This window comes from Meleagris gallopavo, chromosome 7, assembly GCF_000146605.3.
Source record: "Meleagris gallopavo isolate NT-WF06-2002-E0010 breed Aviagen turkey brand Nicholas breeding stock chromosome 7, Turkey_5.1, whole genome shotgun sequence".
NCBI classification, from domain to species: Eukaryota; Metazoa; Chordata; class Aves; order Galliformes; family Phasianidae; genus Meleagris; species Meleagris gallopavo.
Window position 1 is genome coordinate 6,558,802 of NC_015017.2, and position 18,207 is coordinate 6,577,008.

At 36.5% G+C, this 18,207-nt stretch overlaps 1 protein-coding gene across 7 annotated transcripts in view; it reads left to right on the forward strand.

Annotated features, from left to right (window-relative positions):
* GULP1 (GULP PTB domain containing engulfment adaptor 1) overlaps positions 1-17,871 on the forward strand; it is a 123,221-nt gene extending 105,350 nt beyond the window's left edge. For 4 of the 7 annotated variants that reach the window (XM_031554133.1, XM_031554131.1, XM_031554135.1 and 1 more), the window contains 3 exons: positions 73-211; positions 6,605-6,699; positions 8,513-12,614. In XM_031554133.1, coding sequence (XP_031409993.1) covers positions 73-211; positions 6,605-6,699; positions 8,513-8,716 — 438 coding nt within the window. In that variant the 3' untranslated portion in view covers positions 8,717-12,614. Of the gene's footprint in view, positions 1-72; positions 212-6,604; positions 6,700-8,512; positions 12,615-14,127; positions 16,170-16,724; positions 16,781-17,711 lie in introns of those variants that run through there. The other 3 variants (XM_010713342.3, XM_010713345.3, XM_031554134.1) reach the window with 2 other exon arrangements.
* The last annotated feature ends 336 nt before the right edge of the window (positions 17,872-18,207 follow it).

An 18,207-nucleotide genomic window follows, 5' to 3' on the forward strand; every position in this document is an offset into this window, starting at 1 on the left:
AAAAATCAGTGTTGTGATTTTTTTTTTTTTCTATGTGAAACATTGCTCTAATATTTATTGTCCTTATTGTAGGCAGGCTGTGTGACACCTAAATCGCCCTCCACTGACATCTTTGATATGGTTCCCTTTTCTCCCATATCCCCTCAGTCATCAACACCTACTCGCAATGGTACACAGCCTCCTCCAGTACCCAGTAGATCTGCAGAGATCAGTAAGTTCTTTGACAATTAACCTAATTTTTGCTTAATCTTACTTTTTTTTAGGAAATAAAAAAAAAAAAACAAAAAACAAAAAACCGTGTTTTGCATGAAAAGTCAGATACAGGTTCTCTAAATTACATTTGATAATACCATTCAATTTTAATACCATCTTCCTAAAGTTGTTGATGTTGCTGCCAAGTTGCATTACGAATAAAAATATATACTTGCTGAAAATGTTATTTAAACAGTGTGAAAGAGTCTGTTTGGGGACGATGATGTGGCCTTCCTTTTGCCATGTTTCTTGTAGTTAATTGAGGAAATATTTTTAGTTCCTTGTTCTTTCCTTGATACAGCTGTAGCATCTGAAACCTATGTTTCTTGGAAATACAGTATGTAAATATGGTGATGACGATACAGAAGGAAGAGCTGAAGAAATCCATCAGAATATGGTCTAATTAAATAATATTTTTAACACCACTTTTCGAATCACGTACTGCTTTGTTTTTCAGTTATAGTCAATGAAATTCTGCAGATTTGTGGACCGCTCCTGAATATCTCTGAAAGATATTTAATAATAGTACTTTTAGTTTTCAAATGCTTAAAGGAGGTTAGGATAATGTTTTCAGCTTCACTGGAAAACTTTTGGGAATCCAGAGGTAATTTCTGAAAGCTTTGCAAACTGCTCAAGGAGGAGGAGGAAGCATACATACAAGCAGTGCTGGAGGTTGTAGGAATATTTGCTAGCATGCAGCATTTTCTGTCATTTATGCCTATTTTAGTATGGATTAAGAACAGTAATGTCACTGATCATATTTGAAGAGTTTCTGCCCGTTTTGGGGAACGCTCCTAATGTATAGAATTTTCAGGTATGAATGCAAGCCATGCACAGTTGTAATGATAAAGTGTAAAACTTGAGTTGATGAGCATCTTCCCTAGTGCCTTATCTACACAGCTTTAACTGTGTCTTCCCTTCTCCCTCTACCCCCCCCCCAAAAAAAAACCAAAAAGCAAAACAAAAACAAAACCCACAGCTTTTGAGTTTTTTTCATCAAACTGCAGATATTGCCAAAAAATTGATTTCAATGTACGTATGCAGCTTCAAAAGTAGTAACTTGGATTACGAGATGAGATGTTTGGTTTTAGCTGTTGTCCTGCATCATTGCCATTGAAATCACTACTAGAAATTTTGTGGGCTTACATGGAAGTCAGAGTAGTTTTGAGTACTCTACTTTTCTGGTTTCTGTATTTGTTTAAACACTGGGCTTCATAATACAGAAAATAATTGGGCTAACTTAACGATATGCACTATTTAAAAGTGTTGTATTTATTCTGCAATTATTTCATTTGATTTTCAATTATGATTACAGAGTTCAAAGACGTAGCAGGGCAGTACCACATCTCACCAGCTGCCTGCTAATTCTGTGCACTCCTCTGTGTGCCTTGCTTCACAGAGAGAATTACAGAATGATATGGCAGTCTGTGTATACTGTTGAGCCATGCATTTTCAGGCTACGTCACAGAATCATAGTCATTAAGGTTGGAAAAGACCTCTAAGACCATCTAGTCCAACAGTCCACCTACCACCAGTATTGCTCACTAGACCGTGTCCCTAAGTATTACCTTATCCTTAAACGCCTCCAGGGATGGTGACTCAACCGCCTCCCTGGGCAACCTTTTCCAGTACTTCATTGCTCTTGCAGAGAAGAGGTTTTTCCTAATATCCTAATTTCCTAATATTCCCCTCAGCTTGGTTCTTTGTACATTGCAAATTATAGCATTCATCAGCTATTAACATCTTTTGATGTATTTAAAAAAGGCAGTTATGAAGCAGAATATTTTCTAATCGAACAAGTACTTAGTGTGTTAGATGAGAAAGTTCAGATCCCTTAAGAACTTCATTGAAGCTGAGTAATTTTGCAGCACTAATAGTGTACAATAATAGATTGTTTTATATGTTATTCGTGCCAGTAGAGACAGACTGGCATTTCTTTCTCCAATACAAGTCAGATGGGTGGCAACCAAAGGAGCCAAAGTGCAGTCTCACTTTTTCTGAAGTCATCTTTTCATGTTCTTCTCACTCCCTTTGCCACAGCCCTTGAGAATTATAAGATAATGTTATAGTTTTTTATAATTTTATAACTTTTATAATTGAGTTATACCTTTTGCTTTGACCAGCTCTCAGCAAATAGTTCTTAAAGCCTAGCGCTCTAAGAAGAGTGCAGCAGTGGCCTTTTTTGAAAGATAGTTATCTCCAAATCATTTAAGATTTTTTAAAAAGTGAAAAGATTGTTTAAGTTTGGAATTCCTATTTAGCAGTGTAGCAACACAACTACTCAGTAAATGTCTATGCGCTACTGGATATGTCAGTAATAGTGGGATGGTGGTTGTTTTTTTTTCTACTTCAAATGAGAAAATTTAATATTCTTTGGGCAGGAATTTGTAGATTGAACAAATACGTGATGTCCCTATAGGTAACAATTACAAAAGGGGTGATTCTTTTACACACAAAAGTCCTTTCCAGAGTTGAATTTTTACCTGAAATGTTGCAGAGAATTACTACTTTTAGAGATGATTTTACAGTCCCTGGCTTGCAGGCTAAACATAAACATTGCAGCCCAGTATAATGATTGCTTAACTGAAAAACTGATGTACACAACCAAAAATGCAGTGTTGACACTATGCTGCTGCTTAGTGAGAGCATTGAGTAAGGGACTGCAAGGGTACTTGTAAGTTATTGTGAAGAGAAAATAATTTGTATATTTCTTGTTGGCACAACTGGAGAGGAACATGCTGTCGAATTACCTAAAATTTATTTCTCTTAAAGGACCTAAAAAAAACCTAAGGTCCCAACTGACAGGTGTAGAAATCTGCTCCGAGAGTTATCTTTTCAGAATCTGTTGTTAGAGTAATGACGGAACCGCTTGTTGTGCTGTAATAATTACAAAAGAAAAAAGTATGGAGTAGCCTGCAGCTAAGGGAAGGGCTTCCTGGCCCTCATTCCCTTAGCCTAATCCAAATATTTTCTTGGGTACTTGTCTTCAGTGTGATTAATTTGTATTTGTCATTACAGCTGCTCCAGGACATTCGGGGAAAGCATATATCAGCATAACTCTGTGTCTGGATGATAGCTAATGTAAAGAAGTTTGGGATGCAAAACAAAGCAGAAATGCCAAATATTTGCAGAGTTTTGTTGGTTTAATTCTTGCTATAGTTCTGAGTTCATTACAGAATGTAGACTGCTATTCTCCAGTATTACTTATTTCTTGTCCTGAATGTCAGGGCAGCCACAGAAGTAACAATTTACTACTTGTTCGTGTCTTTCTGCACTTTGAGTTACAGATGTAAAGCATCACTATTTTATGTTCTTGAATTTGTTCATTGGTTTCCTAAGCAGTGAGTTTATTTTCCTCATGTAAGGAAAGGGATTTTCCAGAAGGAGGGAAAGGAAATTATATGTGTTGCTCAAAGGGATTGCTTTCATAGGTTTACCTGTTTGTACTGGAGAAAGAAATGCCTATCTAAACTACAGGTATTTTGGAGAGTGTGCCAGGCAAGCTACTATTGTTGTATTTAACATATTTTCTTGCCAGTACTTCAGCATGAAATAAAACATTACTGATTTGTGTTGTTTCTGCTAAAATGAAGCTAAAAAGTGAACAGTAAACACCAACAGCAAAAGGTTACAGAAATGCCATGCAGCAGTGAAGCTTTGCAGTGAATAAATTTCATATCCATATGAAATTTGGATCAAATATCCAGCTTCGAAATATTCATCTTTTGTTTCTTTTGTTTCAAAGAGAAATACTGATTGAAAGTATTTCATGGTGCTCTGACTCAGCAATGCAGTCTCTGACAACACACAAAGTTAAAATGCAGAAAAGCAGTGAGCCTATTGTCCTACAGACTTTTACAGCCATTTCACTGAAATGGGTATCAAATTGTAATAGAGATGGTTTCCCAAAACATTTAAGGGAAATTCAGCTAGGAAATAATTATTTTTAAAATTTGATTCCATACAAGGCTTAGTAGCTCCATCATTGATAATAAGTTCTTCTCTGTTTAATTTTCAAGTCTGCCTTGAATAACAATTTGAATGAAATTATCTTTGACATGAAGGCATGTTCCACTGAAGGAGTTAAAGCTTCTACCATTCTCCTTTTAATTAGCTCAATACTGTCATAAATAAAAGCATAATACTTGAAGCATGAATAAGATGTCCGGAGTAATGTTCATAATACTTGCTTTCAAAAATAGTGATGTAATTACAGTACTTGGAAATTAAAGAACTGTTTTCTTTACTGTTCTTTTGTAAGTACATTCCTTGAATGTTTGCAAAGGCTTGGTATTGAAACTGGCTGCTTTAAGCTATCTGACCACATAGAAAACTGTCAGCTCTTTGTGATTCTGATTCCCTTTTTAGGGTAAAAAGAACTTACGAAAAAGAGGAAAAAAGAGAAGAAAAAAAGAAAGAAATGGACCTAGATAATGAGCAAATAAACTTAGGATGGACATAGAAGATAATCATTTTTTCCCCAGTAAAGGTCAGATTGAAAGTTAAAGCTGCTGCACATCTGAAGATCTCTGAGTAGGAGTATAAGAACATGTAAGGATGCTGATAGTACTTACTGTACTTGAGCAGACCCATTTTGGCTGTGAGAGAGGCAAGGGATGAGGTAGATCCTAATTTTTCCATTAGGTTATTCTTGTTGATGTCTCTTTTGCATGAGGGTAGTTTCCTCTGCCAGGAAAGACTATATTTTTTATTTTTTCTCAAGTGGGCTTTTGGAATGAGGTTCTCAGATCTGGCCCATCCCTTGTTCCTATGTGTTAGTCTACAGCTGCCAAGCCATGGCTTAAATATTATATAGTAATTAAGATATGTAATTACTCCAGTTCCTACTTGTTCTCGCACAATATTATGGGAACAAAATATTCTAATTATTTAAGAAATACGCTGTACAATGGAGTGTGGTAACACCAAATATTAGGTCAAAACCCATAGGAATTTGTTTCCTCGGTGGAATGTTGAGGAGCCTAGACAAATACAGGCCTAGAATGTGGACTCTATAAATGATGAAATAAAAACTTTTATTTAGCTATATTAACACTCTTCAGCCCTCTTAATGTGACCTAACAACGTGAATTTAATGTCAGGTTGTCAATTATCAGCTTGAATATCTTGTATGTTAAGAGAAAAATCCGGAGCTAACACAGAAAAAGACATTAATTTCAAAGATATTAAGGGTCCTTTTTCCTACTCACTTATGAATCCAATGTGATTTTGACTTAGGCAGTCTGATTAACAAGTTTCTTCCTGGACAACCATGAAGATTAGCAAGTTCAATATTCTCTTCAGCAATTATGAAGTTGTGTTAACTTTGTTTTATGAGTGTTGCCATCAGTGTGGTTGGACTGTGTTAGCAAAATGTGTTTCATGCTAGTTTCAGTCAGTACAGTATGGGAAAGGACATGTCTGTATAGATGGCACTCTATCACGTAGAGAAAAATATTCTCATTACTGAGAAGTAAAAATATCTGGGCTGTCGGATGTGAGGACGAACTAGCCTTACACAGTTCCAGTAAGGGGGGAAAAAAAAAGATAATCTTGGAGGTGTTTCAAAAAAGAAACACACAAATACAAGAAGCACCTCAGCAGTGAAAAGGATCCTGCTTTTCTAAGTGAGAAACCATATGACATGACAGAGGAAAAAAATTGCAGTCATTGCATCTCTGGATTCAGTTTTAGTGGAATTTTAGGGCAAACAGCATGCCATGGTCTTCTGTGTTTCCTTTTATTCTTCCTTGACTGTTCTTTGGTTGAGTATTACAACTCTAGTAATTAGTTTTATTTATTACTAACAGCACACTGAAAAACTCTATCAAATGCAGAACTGAAATGCCATGAGTATGGGTAATTTACAAAAGCCCTTAACTTAATGGTCAGAAGTAGCAGGTATGAAGAGATATGAAGGCTAATTGGTTTGTGAAAATTCACTTCTGACATAATGAAATTTGGCAGTTGACATCTAGCTGTTCCCTCTTCATTTATGAAATATTCAGACACTCTGATTCCAGAAGGCAGTTCAAGGGCAGCAACCTTATTCAGACTGAAATTTCTTCTCAGGTCCCTGAAGTTCCTCTAGAAAGCACAACCATTTAATGAAAGGTCTATAAAGGCTTAAACGGAAGTTGCTGGCATTATTGGAAAAAAATTGTTGAGTATCCAGTCTTGGAAAACTAATCAAGACTTGACTTCTGAATTTGGATGTTTAAAAATTGCAGTTAATCATTTTCATATCTGAAGGTGCTGTTATTCAGCTTGTAAGATGTAAGCTGAGTTTTTCAAAGAGCTATTGTATGGCTCATGCCTTTTCCCTCAGTGACTCATTTTTCTCTTTTTCCAGAGAGAGACCTTTTTGGAGCAGAACCTTTTGACCCTTTTAGCTGCGGAGCTGGAGATTTCCCTCCAGACATTCAGTCCAAGCTAGATGAGATGCAGGTAACTATTGAGTTATCAACTATGCAGTTTTCTGTGGATGCGTGAATATTATTAAAATTTTTACAGTGATTTTAAACCATATTCCAGACTGTACGCTCATAGATACATAGGGGAAGGGGGGAAAAAATGTGAAAGGAAGACAACCAATGTTCTTGTACTCATGGGGAATTGGAATTTATCAGCCTAAATATCTTCACAGATGTTATCACACGGTAATAATAAAGACAGATGCCTGAAATTATTTAAGGCTTACTAGTGCTGTAAGCAAAATGGACACTGCTTCTCTTCACTGGGAAGGGACTGAGCAAGTTCAAAAAAGAGCTGTTGTTAGAGGCCTACATACGCATTGGCTTGTTATTCCTCAGAAATTTTCTGCTGCCTTTATAAATAGCCATACCTGACTATTGCATTTTGGGCCACAGACTATTGAGAACTGACTCAAGAACTCAGGTCTTTTTTCATCAGGAAATGTTTGTTGATTCTGAAATACTCTATGCTATCTGTTTAGATGTTGATTTCAATTTGAAGCAGTTCTAGGAGAAAACCTTCAAACCATGGGCTGTCTCAAACTGCAGACTGCCAATTCCTTGCCAGCTTGCTGATCTGTTTTTTCACAGCAGCCTGCCAGCAAACGGAAGGCTGAAAACACTGGGAACCTGAATTTCTAGGATGCTGGCTCCTTAGCAGGAAGTGTTCCCGGGGCTTCCAGACCTCTTGTGTCTTGACAGCCCACAAAGTGTGAGAGCAAGTTCTCAGGCTCACTGATTTCCTCCCTTCTGCCTAGAGAATGGCAGAAACATTTTTAAATGGCTTCAGTACAATTAATTACTGTTTAATTTTCCTAAGTAAAATTTTCAAATTCCTGTTCGTTGAGACATCTAAATTTATATGTGGGGGAGTGTTCCGTGTCCTCTCACTGTGAAATAAGAAATGTATATTCTTGATCATCTGCACTATGGCCCGTGTAATTTCAGATAACAGCTAAAAGTCAAAGCTGCTTTCTTTGCGCTTACATTGGAATTACTTGTTTTGTGAATTCCATAACCAAGGTAGAAAACAAAAACAAAACAACCAACACAATCTTAGGAACTTCACATTGACAGAGATCTGTGTTTCCATTAAGTATAGCCAATTCTAGGTGAACTACAGTGTCTGTGAATACTGTGAAAAATGCTCTGTAAAGGTAAATATCAAACACAAGCAATTCTTATTACAAACAGTGTCTTGTCAAAATTTTATATTGTTAGGCTATGACTTCTATGTGCTATCATGTTATCAAGCATCAAGAAATAGATCGGTAGAAATCTTTATCAAAGATTTTTGATAAGTCGTGAAATGGAGAACTCAACATAAATTTCTACTCTGTTGACACAAGAACAAAGTAATCTTGATGTATTGCTATGTTATGTTGCAAATAATATTGCAGTAAAGTAGTCTGCTGTGTTGTGCGCGTACATGTTGTTCGCTCTTTTTTTGTTTGGTCTGTAAACGTGTGTCACAGAGAACCTACCTTGACACCCAGACTGAAAATTTATTCTTTTGTGTTGATGTAAAAGTTGTTCGCATTTAATTCAGTTAAGTCAAGTGCAGAACTGATAGGATGTGGAAAAAAATTCACTTTTGACTTGGACAAAGCAAAAGCTATGTGAAGTTACTTTTCTATGACATTCTTCTATCATTTTAGATCAGTGTTACATTTAGTTGCCATATATAAGTTCTTTTTTGTAGGTTGTGTGAATCAGTGGTGCAAAATACAAATTGAAAAATGTTTTTCCTTGTATCTCCTTTATCTTACGCTTTCCTGGGTGCCTAGCGTCAGCGATGGTTGGTATATCATATTTTAATAATGGTATTTATAGCATTTATAATTGAAATGTATATATGCTCATATCTGGTGTTTTTATGCTGTAATTTTATTTGTTTTCCATTTTCATACAAATGTAGATATATAAAAAAGATTTTAAGATTTGTGTTTTATATATGCAATTCTGTATGTCAGGACCATTTTCATTTTTAGAAGCCTAAATTTTTTAAGGTGAGGGTAGCTGAATTTAAACTTACTTCATTTGTTTGATCAGCTGATATTACCGCTCTTTGTTTTCCTTGTGTGATACTGAAATGTCCAGTGCTGTTCTTTGGATGGCCATGAATGAAATGGTCTATGTAGATTCGTTACATAGATTTTTATACCAGTACAGCCATCTATGTAAATGCGCTTTCAATTGGAGATAATTACTTCAAAACTTGAAATGAGTCAAAGATGCTAGAGGTCATTTGTTGCTAGAAACAACCTACAAGAGGAAAGGTGAAATGGTTGCCACAAAAGGTCAAACCACAAAGCATGTGATGTCCTCTAACAAGTCTAAAATTCAGAAAAAGTTGAGAAGAATGTCAGCCACTTTCACAGAATGTTGGAAGGGACTTCAAGGATCGTGAATCTCCAACCCCCCTGCCACAGGCAGGGCCACCAATCTTCCCATTTAATACCACATCAGGCTGTCCACAGCCCCATCCAGTCTGGCCTTGAACACCTCCAGGGACAGGGCATCCACAGCCTCTCTGGGCAGCCTGTTCCAGCACCTCACACTCTCTCTGTCAAGAACTTCCACCTGACATCCAACCTAAATCTTCCCTCCCTCAACTTAAAACCATTTCCCCTTGTCCTGCCATTATCTTCCCTTAAAGAGTTGATTCTCCTCCTGTTTATAGACCCCCTGTAGGTACTGAAAGGCGGCAATGAGGTCGCCTTGTAGCTTTCTTCTCTCCAGGCTGAATTTCATTTCTTCACTGGAATGAATTCAAAGTTAAGGGAGCTATTGTCTTTACTTTTTCATAGCCTTTGCTTTTTCAGAGTACAGCCTGCATTTCAGTGAATATATATTTTAATTAATATACAAAGGTCAGCGTCTAATAGTTCAGGATATTATATATAATATTGCTAAATTCAGCTTAACCCACACTCAGAGAGAGGCCAAAAAGTGACCTCAGAACCAACCAGTGGCAGATTAGCTGGAAAAGCTCAGGCCAATCCTTCAGCCCAGTCTCAGCAAGCATGCCCTAGCCTGCAGAAAAGCTGTCTTAGAGAACATACATGTTGGAAAAGGATGTGCAAGCAAAGTGGGGGAAGAAAGCACAGCAGAATTGAAAAGGCACTGGAGATAAACTCTTTAAGCAGCAGGTGCTTTTCTTTTGCATCTGATATTCTGAACTTAATGCAATCAGATCAAGTTCCTCAACCTCTGGGGGAATAGTTTTACATTTAAACTTCAGGGAGGATCCAAAATTCTTTCTATTCTATTTCTTAGTCCAACCTCGGCTGATCTTTTTGGAGAGCTCAAAGGTCCAGCGTGTGTTGAGATCCTAGTTATTCAGCACAGGCATCTCTCTGAAGACTCTCCAACCTCCCGTTTCCTCCACCCTTATTCTGAAACGTATTTTCATCCTTTCTGTTTTGACTGCATCCAAACATTATTAAAATAAATCTATTTTCCCAGAAATCTTGGAGTGAGGCAAAGTTTCCCTGGATCTTGAATCATACTAGCAACAGCTGCTATGATTTATTAAAATCTCAAGGTAGTTAACATTATAAAGCCTGCAGGATCTGCAGACCATTCTCCCTGCGCAGCCCAACGTAGTCAGGAGGCTTGTCTAATTTCCATCAGAAATAAGTTATGCTCAGCCTTCTAAATTATCTTCTCAATACATGCTGATTTATCATTGGTTGACTGAGTTTGTGCTGACTTAAGGTCATTGAGTGAAGTCGGGTGGTGAAGGGATAAACAATCTAACCTCAGAAAGAGCCATATGGGTTGACTTTGGCAGATTTACCTTGTGATATAATTGAAATAGTTTGTGTTTTACTGCTTGTTGTTTTTAAATGGAATAGTAAAAAAGAAAGAAAAAAAAACTAACTGGGAATTTTGGAAGATGGGTTGTTTTCAGATTACTTTTCATATTGGAAATAAGCTTTGCATCTCTAGGAGACCCATCACATGTTAGATAATGTTGTTGTTTTTCTGTGTAACTAAGATGTTCAGTGCTTGTGTTAAGTCAACTTGGAAGTGAAAAAGCGCTGTCAAGTAGATATGAGCACGTAAGCAAAGCACAGTGTAGGTGTACATTTTATAGCTCTTCATGTTCCATTTCCTGTCCAGCATCAGGGATGGTCTTTGTCTGCATTCCTTCAAAATCAGCCAATTTGAGATACTTTCTGACCAAATGTTACTGTTCCCTGAGCCCTGACAGAACAAAAAGCTGTGGTGGATATGGTTTATAATGAAAAGGCAATGTGTTATGCTAAGAGCCTGAAATGTTTAAATTTAATATTTAAAATACTCAGTATTAAAATTGATGATACATAGCATGTAATGTGTACCAAGTACTGACCATATGTCATTTTTAAGAAAAAAAATTCTGCCTTATACATTAATCCAGTCCAATAGAAAAGAATAAAAATAAAGTGTAATTTATAATTACTCATCCATTCCAACTGACATCATTATTATTACAGCTGTGAATGCTGGGTTTTGGAGTGGAGAGTAGAAGGTAGTCATATGGTGGATATTATAGTAAGCATATAGCATCTTCAAGCAGGAACCATGAAAAGAGTGTATAAAGGAAGTGTAACCAAGAAAGCTGACGTAAGGCTGGAGGCGTTCTGTTATATGTTCTCTTACCTGCCTTAATCACATTTCAGCTGTGCTTGGACATAAATGAAAATCTTTTCATCAAAACTTGTTGTCTTGCAGCTTGGCTGACAACAGCTGATTGGATAATTTTATTTTTGTTACAGTTATCTCGTATTTTCTGAAGTATAGGTTTGCAGATTCCAGAAGTATTGAAGAATTTGGAGCTAGCTGGCAAATACTGTGGGGCTGGAATGGAGATGGCTGTGGGAGATCTCAAGTTTGTGTTTTCTTAATCTTAAGGAATTTGATTGCAATTCCTTTGCCTTTCTCTGCTGGAGTAGAGTGTTTAGAAGTTTCCCCTTTTTGAATGCCACATTTAATGGGAATATTGATTGAGGCAATACAACTTTCTTTGAGTATCCTGGTTTATAATCGGATGACTTCTTTTCCTCTACCTTAAATAATAATAATAGTAATCTGAATTCTTGGAAATACTGAAAAATGCCCTGACGGTTCTCCAGATGCCCTGATGTCCTGTTTGTGGGTTTTTTTTGGCCTTGTGGTTGCCTTGAAAAGATGGACCTGCTAGTTACTGTTGATTCTGACCCTGTGAGTTTTGTGTGATATTTAATAGGTGAATATCATCCACATTCACTCCGGTCAGTGTAACAGTGAGATGAGTGCACATACAAAAAGCGCAGATCTGATTTGCTCCTGGCTGGCCAGAAAAACCTCGCTGGACATACAGCTATGTTAGACATGACCAAGCAGTTCTGAAATGTAAAAGGAAAGATAGGAGCGTGCTAAACATGAACAGGATGTGTGCTGGGTTATAGGACTGGCAGAGATCTGAAAGGGCTCCCGGCAGTGATACAAATCAAGTCATGTCCTTGTTAAACCAGTTGCCATGGATTTTTCTACTATTATAGCTGCATCAAGAATCTTCAGGTTGAAGCATAAACTATCCCTTTACAGCCTCAAAACTGGCAGCTGCTTCTAAATGACTTAAAAATATTAGAGTTTCAGACACACTGGAACTGAGAGGTTTATGATTCAGCATTTGAACTGTCTAGCTAATCCTAGGGCTGGTGCTCCTGTGTAAGCAGTCGCCTTCTGACTGCTGTTACATCAAGAAACTGCATCCTTTGGGTAAATAACCAACGTCTCATTTATGACAGAATGCTGGCTTGGAACTTCAAGCGAACTTCTGTTTGCTTGAAATTTCTTTTGCTCTTCTGCTGAATGCTCCTCCTGTTAGCTTGTTGAAAAGTACAGAAGGGAGGAGGGAAAAAAGTCAAATATGCCAGTGAGCATTGTCAACATCATGTCACCTAGGTGTAGGACAAACCTGGCAGCCCAACTGGAGAAGGCTTACAGCCTGGTAACACTGCTGGCTCACTAACTCATAGTATGAATGTTAGGAAAATGCAGGCTTTGCCTGAAAAATCTCAGACCATTTAGTAATCATCTCCAGGAAGTGTATTGAATTTTTCAGCATTGCAGATGGCATTTTCTGGTGGGTTTATTAAATATTCAGACTCTTAAAACCTAGCCTGGAGGTTACATTTGTTTGAAATGAAGCTGTTTTGACTTGTGAATGATCTTTTAAAGCTGAAAGGTATACTCCTGAGGTACTCCTATGCGTTATGAGAAGTCTTGAGTTTCTGCCGAGTCCCAGTGCAGGCTACCTTACAAGAAGATTTAGTTTGATTACAAGATGCTTGCTTTATGAAAGCACACAGTATTGATTTCATAGCACATAACCAACGTTCTTCAAGTGAATTGGAGGCTCAGAGAGTACTGAGCTGAGCAGTGTGACAGGTGCCACTGGAGCTGATGTTCTTGTGGCATTTCTATTCAGAGCCCTTGTTTCCAGCTGCTTAAAGCTTGATAATACCTCTGCCAAACAGACCGAACATTTCTGGATTCAAAGGTGACTTTTCTTCTGACAGTCAGGCCATAAATGTGTACTTGTGGAAATGATTGTTTTCAATGCAGAGAGCAGGAGCATGTAGCTTATAGTAGTGTTTCTACCAGTAAAATATGAGAAACTCTGAGTTTAACTCCTGAAGAATTTATTTGCTCCTTCCAAAACATTGTGTTTTGATACGGCGGAGGGTTTCATGCATTTGAAATTCATCCTTCAATCATTCACAATAAAACAGGTATGATTCTATTTGCTTCGTGGTGAAGCACAGATAACCATAGGCTGTAAAGCATAACACCTCTCAGTGTCATGCTCACCGCCAGCACAGTGAATCACTCAGAACAAGCCTCTGAGATTTTGTTGGGTACCGCTACACTTATTAGTAGACTACTTCTGATATAAGGGATTGCTGAATGTTCTAGACATCTGGTATTAATAGCCATGTCCATGACTTGCAGCTCTTTAAAGTGTAAAGATAATAAACTTTTTTTCTCACACAGCAATCTGATCTTTCCTGCTTAGAAACTATTTTGAATTTTGCTCACGTTCAATATGATTCAAGTGAAACTTGTTCTTTTTCTATCAATTTATGTATACAAATAGTCAATATATTTATTCTAATACTACTTAATCTACACACAGTATTTCTTAGAGTGAAGTCCTTTTATAAATTCATGGCTAAAAGAAAGTTAGGAAAACTGACTGACCAAATAGTGTAAATGTGAATTATCCTGTGAACGATCCTCTGGGAACAGTCTTAGCTAATTGCCTCGAAGTTGAGCTAGAAATAAGCTGGAATTTAGGTATTTATAGAGAAAATGATCATCTAGAAATTACTTTATCTTTTATTAACAGTGTTTTGTTTCATTGCAGGAGGGGTTCAAAATGGGATTAACTCTTGAAGGCACAGTATTTTGTCTTGACCCACTAGACAGCAGATGCTGATGCCAAGAAACTAAATGTGAAATTCTTACAGTGTTTTTTAATTCTGAATATGTATTCACAAATATTATCCATGTGCCAAAATATGCTTTTTTTTCAACATGTAAACTCATTTGAGGTTTGCTTCTGTAAAAAAAAAAAAAAAGAAGAAACTTAAGTTCCAGTCTTTCCCTGTACAAATGTATAAAGTTGTATTTGTTTATGAAATATGAATTAAATTACACTGTTGTTTCTTTCCCTCGCACTTTGGCCCAAGTTTACTACTCTTTACTTCTATTTGCCTGGAAACATTCTTCAGAAAGCTCACACGTACCTCTCTGCAGAGATGCAAGCATGATTTTCACGTAATGCTTTACTTGGCAGTATTTTGAAAAGAAGCTTTTAAGCCATTATTTAAGGTTCCATCTGTAAAATGATTAATTGCAATTGCAATGAAAAAGACAGAAAATATTAACCATTAATATATGCTTAAAAAGTTGGTATGCTCTGTAATTAATTTGTATAACTGTGTACAGTTATTAGACTGCATATCTGTTATTAGTTTATAAAATCCAGAAGATTTTTAGGTCATTAAATCACGTTTTAGAAGCTAACAAATAGTGTGTTACTTAGCGTTTAATAGCATAGGAGAGCTGCTAAATTGCAGAAATGACGAAGTACCTACTCTGTTTTATTTTATAGTTGAACAGTAAAGTGTACCATTTGGAATTCATTACAAAACAAAATTCATAATGAAAATTTGAACTTAAGACTGCAATTTTGCTTTTACTGACGGATTTATGTAATTTTGTGCACAAGCAGGCACTCTTTGCAGAGGTTAATTCTGTGAGCTACTTTCAGCACCTGAGTGTTCAGTTGGGCTGTTGAATATTGTTTTCATAGTCTCCTTTGATGTTCTCTGTCTTAATATAAGTTTGAAGCTTGCTGCAAGATTTCGGTATGTTAGTAAGTCTTTCATACTCAATCGTTTTTCATGTTACAGAAGGAACTGCACATCAAAAGTTTCAGATTCTAATGAGTTTAACGCTGACCTTTCTATGCATACTCTTCACTAATCTTCAGCACAAGCAATAAAATAATATCTGGAGCTTATCTCAGAAAAGGGTTATCATTACTTTTTCAAGGCCCAAACCTCACCTTAGTTCAATTTAATCCTCTTAACAGCTCTCTTATTCTCCCCTTAAAACACAAAGATGTTGATAAAAATAAAAAATTAAGAGCATTTTGGATATTTTTTCTTGTTTTCCAGAGAGGCTTTTTGTGACACTTATGGTTTTGTCCTCAAGGTTTACAGTTTACACAAAAATGTATTGTGCAAATTTGTTGAAGTATGTATATTTTTACTCCCCCTTCAACAAAGTCCTTCAAAACACTGCTGAAATGCTATTCCTTTCTTCATGCTCATATACCCTGCCGAATTGGGATGCCAATGTTCTACATTGCATTAGTCTTCCTCTCTATAATTCTTCATTGAATGTTCATATAGAGTATCATATATATTGAAAAATATATATCTATAAAATCACTAACAAATAGAACAGTATGTTTCATAAAGAAAAGTCTTTATAATTTTGTTTGTCATATAGTATTTTGGAATTTGTATAATGAGGATGTTTAGTAGCCATAGTAATGGCCTTTTTTTAACAAATCGAATTTGTATTTTTATTGTACTTTAAAAAGCTTTACATAATAAGCATATATTTAGTGGTCATTTATTATCAATCATAACACCAAAATAAATAATATTTGCACATTTTAAGAAATGTTTTTCTTCACTGATTTTTATGATAGTTGACTGCAAATGGCATGGTTACATACTGCATAACTGGTCAATCCATACAAAAACACTTAAATCAACACAGCACGACAATTTGAATGAAAAGTTTGTGTGATTCAATCGGAAACTGTATTTCTATGTAAATTCAAATGTCTGTTTGATTTTGCCGAAAATAAATGTTTTTAAATAAATTGCATCCTGGAACGCAATGTTCATTCAGTTGCATGCTCTCTGGATGGGAGGGAGTGGAGGTGCATAAATGTCAGAGGAGCTGCTGTGAAGAATGGTTTGGAGTCACTTCATATGGTGGTGTCAGCAAATACCAGACGTCAGCCACTGTAAAAATACATCCCATTTTTTTGTCCTTTGTTATTGAGTTTGGCCTGAGCTGTAATCAGGAGAGAAAAATGTGTTCTATATGCAGCTATCTAGTATTAGTAATATCGAAATGTTGATTGCTCTTGCTTCTCTAGTCTTTCCACAGTACTGCATGGATTTAATGGACTTTTTATATTGCTTTTTTTCTCCTGTTACACTTAGCTCATAAGCATACCTGGTTAGTAAATGACCTTAATGGCTAATTAAGGAATACAGAAGGCAGCCTCTGTAGGATCCACCTGTGTTAATGGAGTGGACTGCAGAACGTGGTGTTGATGCTTCTGAGAAAACTAATCTTAAACCTTCTATTAATTGCTGCTTTTTCAAAAACTGTCATCAAGCTAATACTCCTAATCTATTTAATTTCTTGCAGAAATGGGGCTTGGACAGTTTATGGGACTGGACACTGTCAGGGATAGCAAGAAAGGGGTATGTGTAATCTGCTGTGAGTTATAATAAACACAAGCTACTCTTATTTCTTAGAATTTGTATCAACGTTCCAACTAGTATTGGTGTTCTTTTACAGATAATGCAATAGTATTGTGAGCTAAATTTTCAGGCTATTAGTGTAAATACATATCTTTGAGACCAGTACAAGGAGTGTGGGTAATTGCTTTTATTTTCTCTAGATTAAGTAGGAGTTCTCACATTGCTTAGAAGAGCTTTGTCTTCAGAAGCTCTCTTTAGTTACCTTTTAAAAGCACAGCCTGATGGCTTGCTGATGAGAACATGAAGTGCTTCCACTAACTGTGAAGTTGGGTATGTCACTTAACAGAAGACTTGTATGTTCAAGCCTGAAAAAGGCAGCAGTATCATCTATAAGGTTAGGAATTTGGTGCTAAGGAAGTAGTGAAAGAACAAATTTTTGGTGTTGTGAATTTTGACCTAAAAAAAAAAATACTGAATTTGGGTGCTATCAGATTTCTGTTACTGCACTTTCTGCTTTTGTTTGAATATCTTTACTTTTTCAAATTTCTTTCAACTCTGCTAACATTGCTGACCAGGTTGTAACGTCACCTTCCGATGTGTAGTACTGCACTTTATTTCCCCACTATACTGATATATATATTCCCTAAACTATTTTAACAGCTAGAAAATAGATTCCTCCCTTTGTATTCTTTCGTGTTAAATTGACTCTTTTTCTCTTCCTATATGCTTACCGCATCACAAGAGTAAACATGTTGCTTAGGTCAAATTACTTCTTAAACCAACTAAACTCATATATGATCAACTTGTGTGTTTTCTTTAGCATGTGGTGAGTTAGTGAGCATCACTGCAGGATGCTCTTAGCTTAACCCCTTGCTTTTACTTCAGCTAGATCAGTTTGTAAGTGGCTCTCTTTTGTCTCTCCATGTGACAGATTGATCAGGTCATTCAAATTGGCAAAGATAAATCCTTCATGTGGCAAAGAGTTGTATTTTATTTTGGCTTCCTTTATGGAAAGAAAGAAAGGAAAAAGACAGTGCCCAAAGTCTTCTCACACTTCTAGAGGTAAGTGTGGCTGAGTAATTCCAAAGGTAATTGAACTTGCCAAGAAATTGAGCTGATTCTGAGACTTCATTATGATGATTATTTTTCAATTTGTTGTATTAAGCATGGCCTCACTCTCACAGAGCAATTCTGCTTCACAAAAAGAGTCTTTTGTGGAAAGGAGGAGTGTGCCACTGCTTGAGAGATCTCTATCCAGAGCCTCAGTTTTCATTATATGCTGCTGGTCAATAAGATTGTCACCTTTTGGACACTCTCTTAAGAAATATTATTAACGACTATAGATAAACTCTCTTTTCTTAATTAAGCACTTTGGGCTTCTGTTACTGCTTTTTAAAATAGAGAATGTAGATGTCACTTAGAAAACT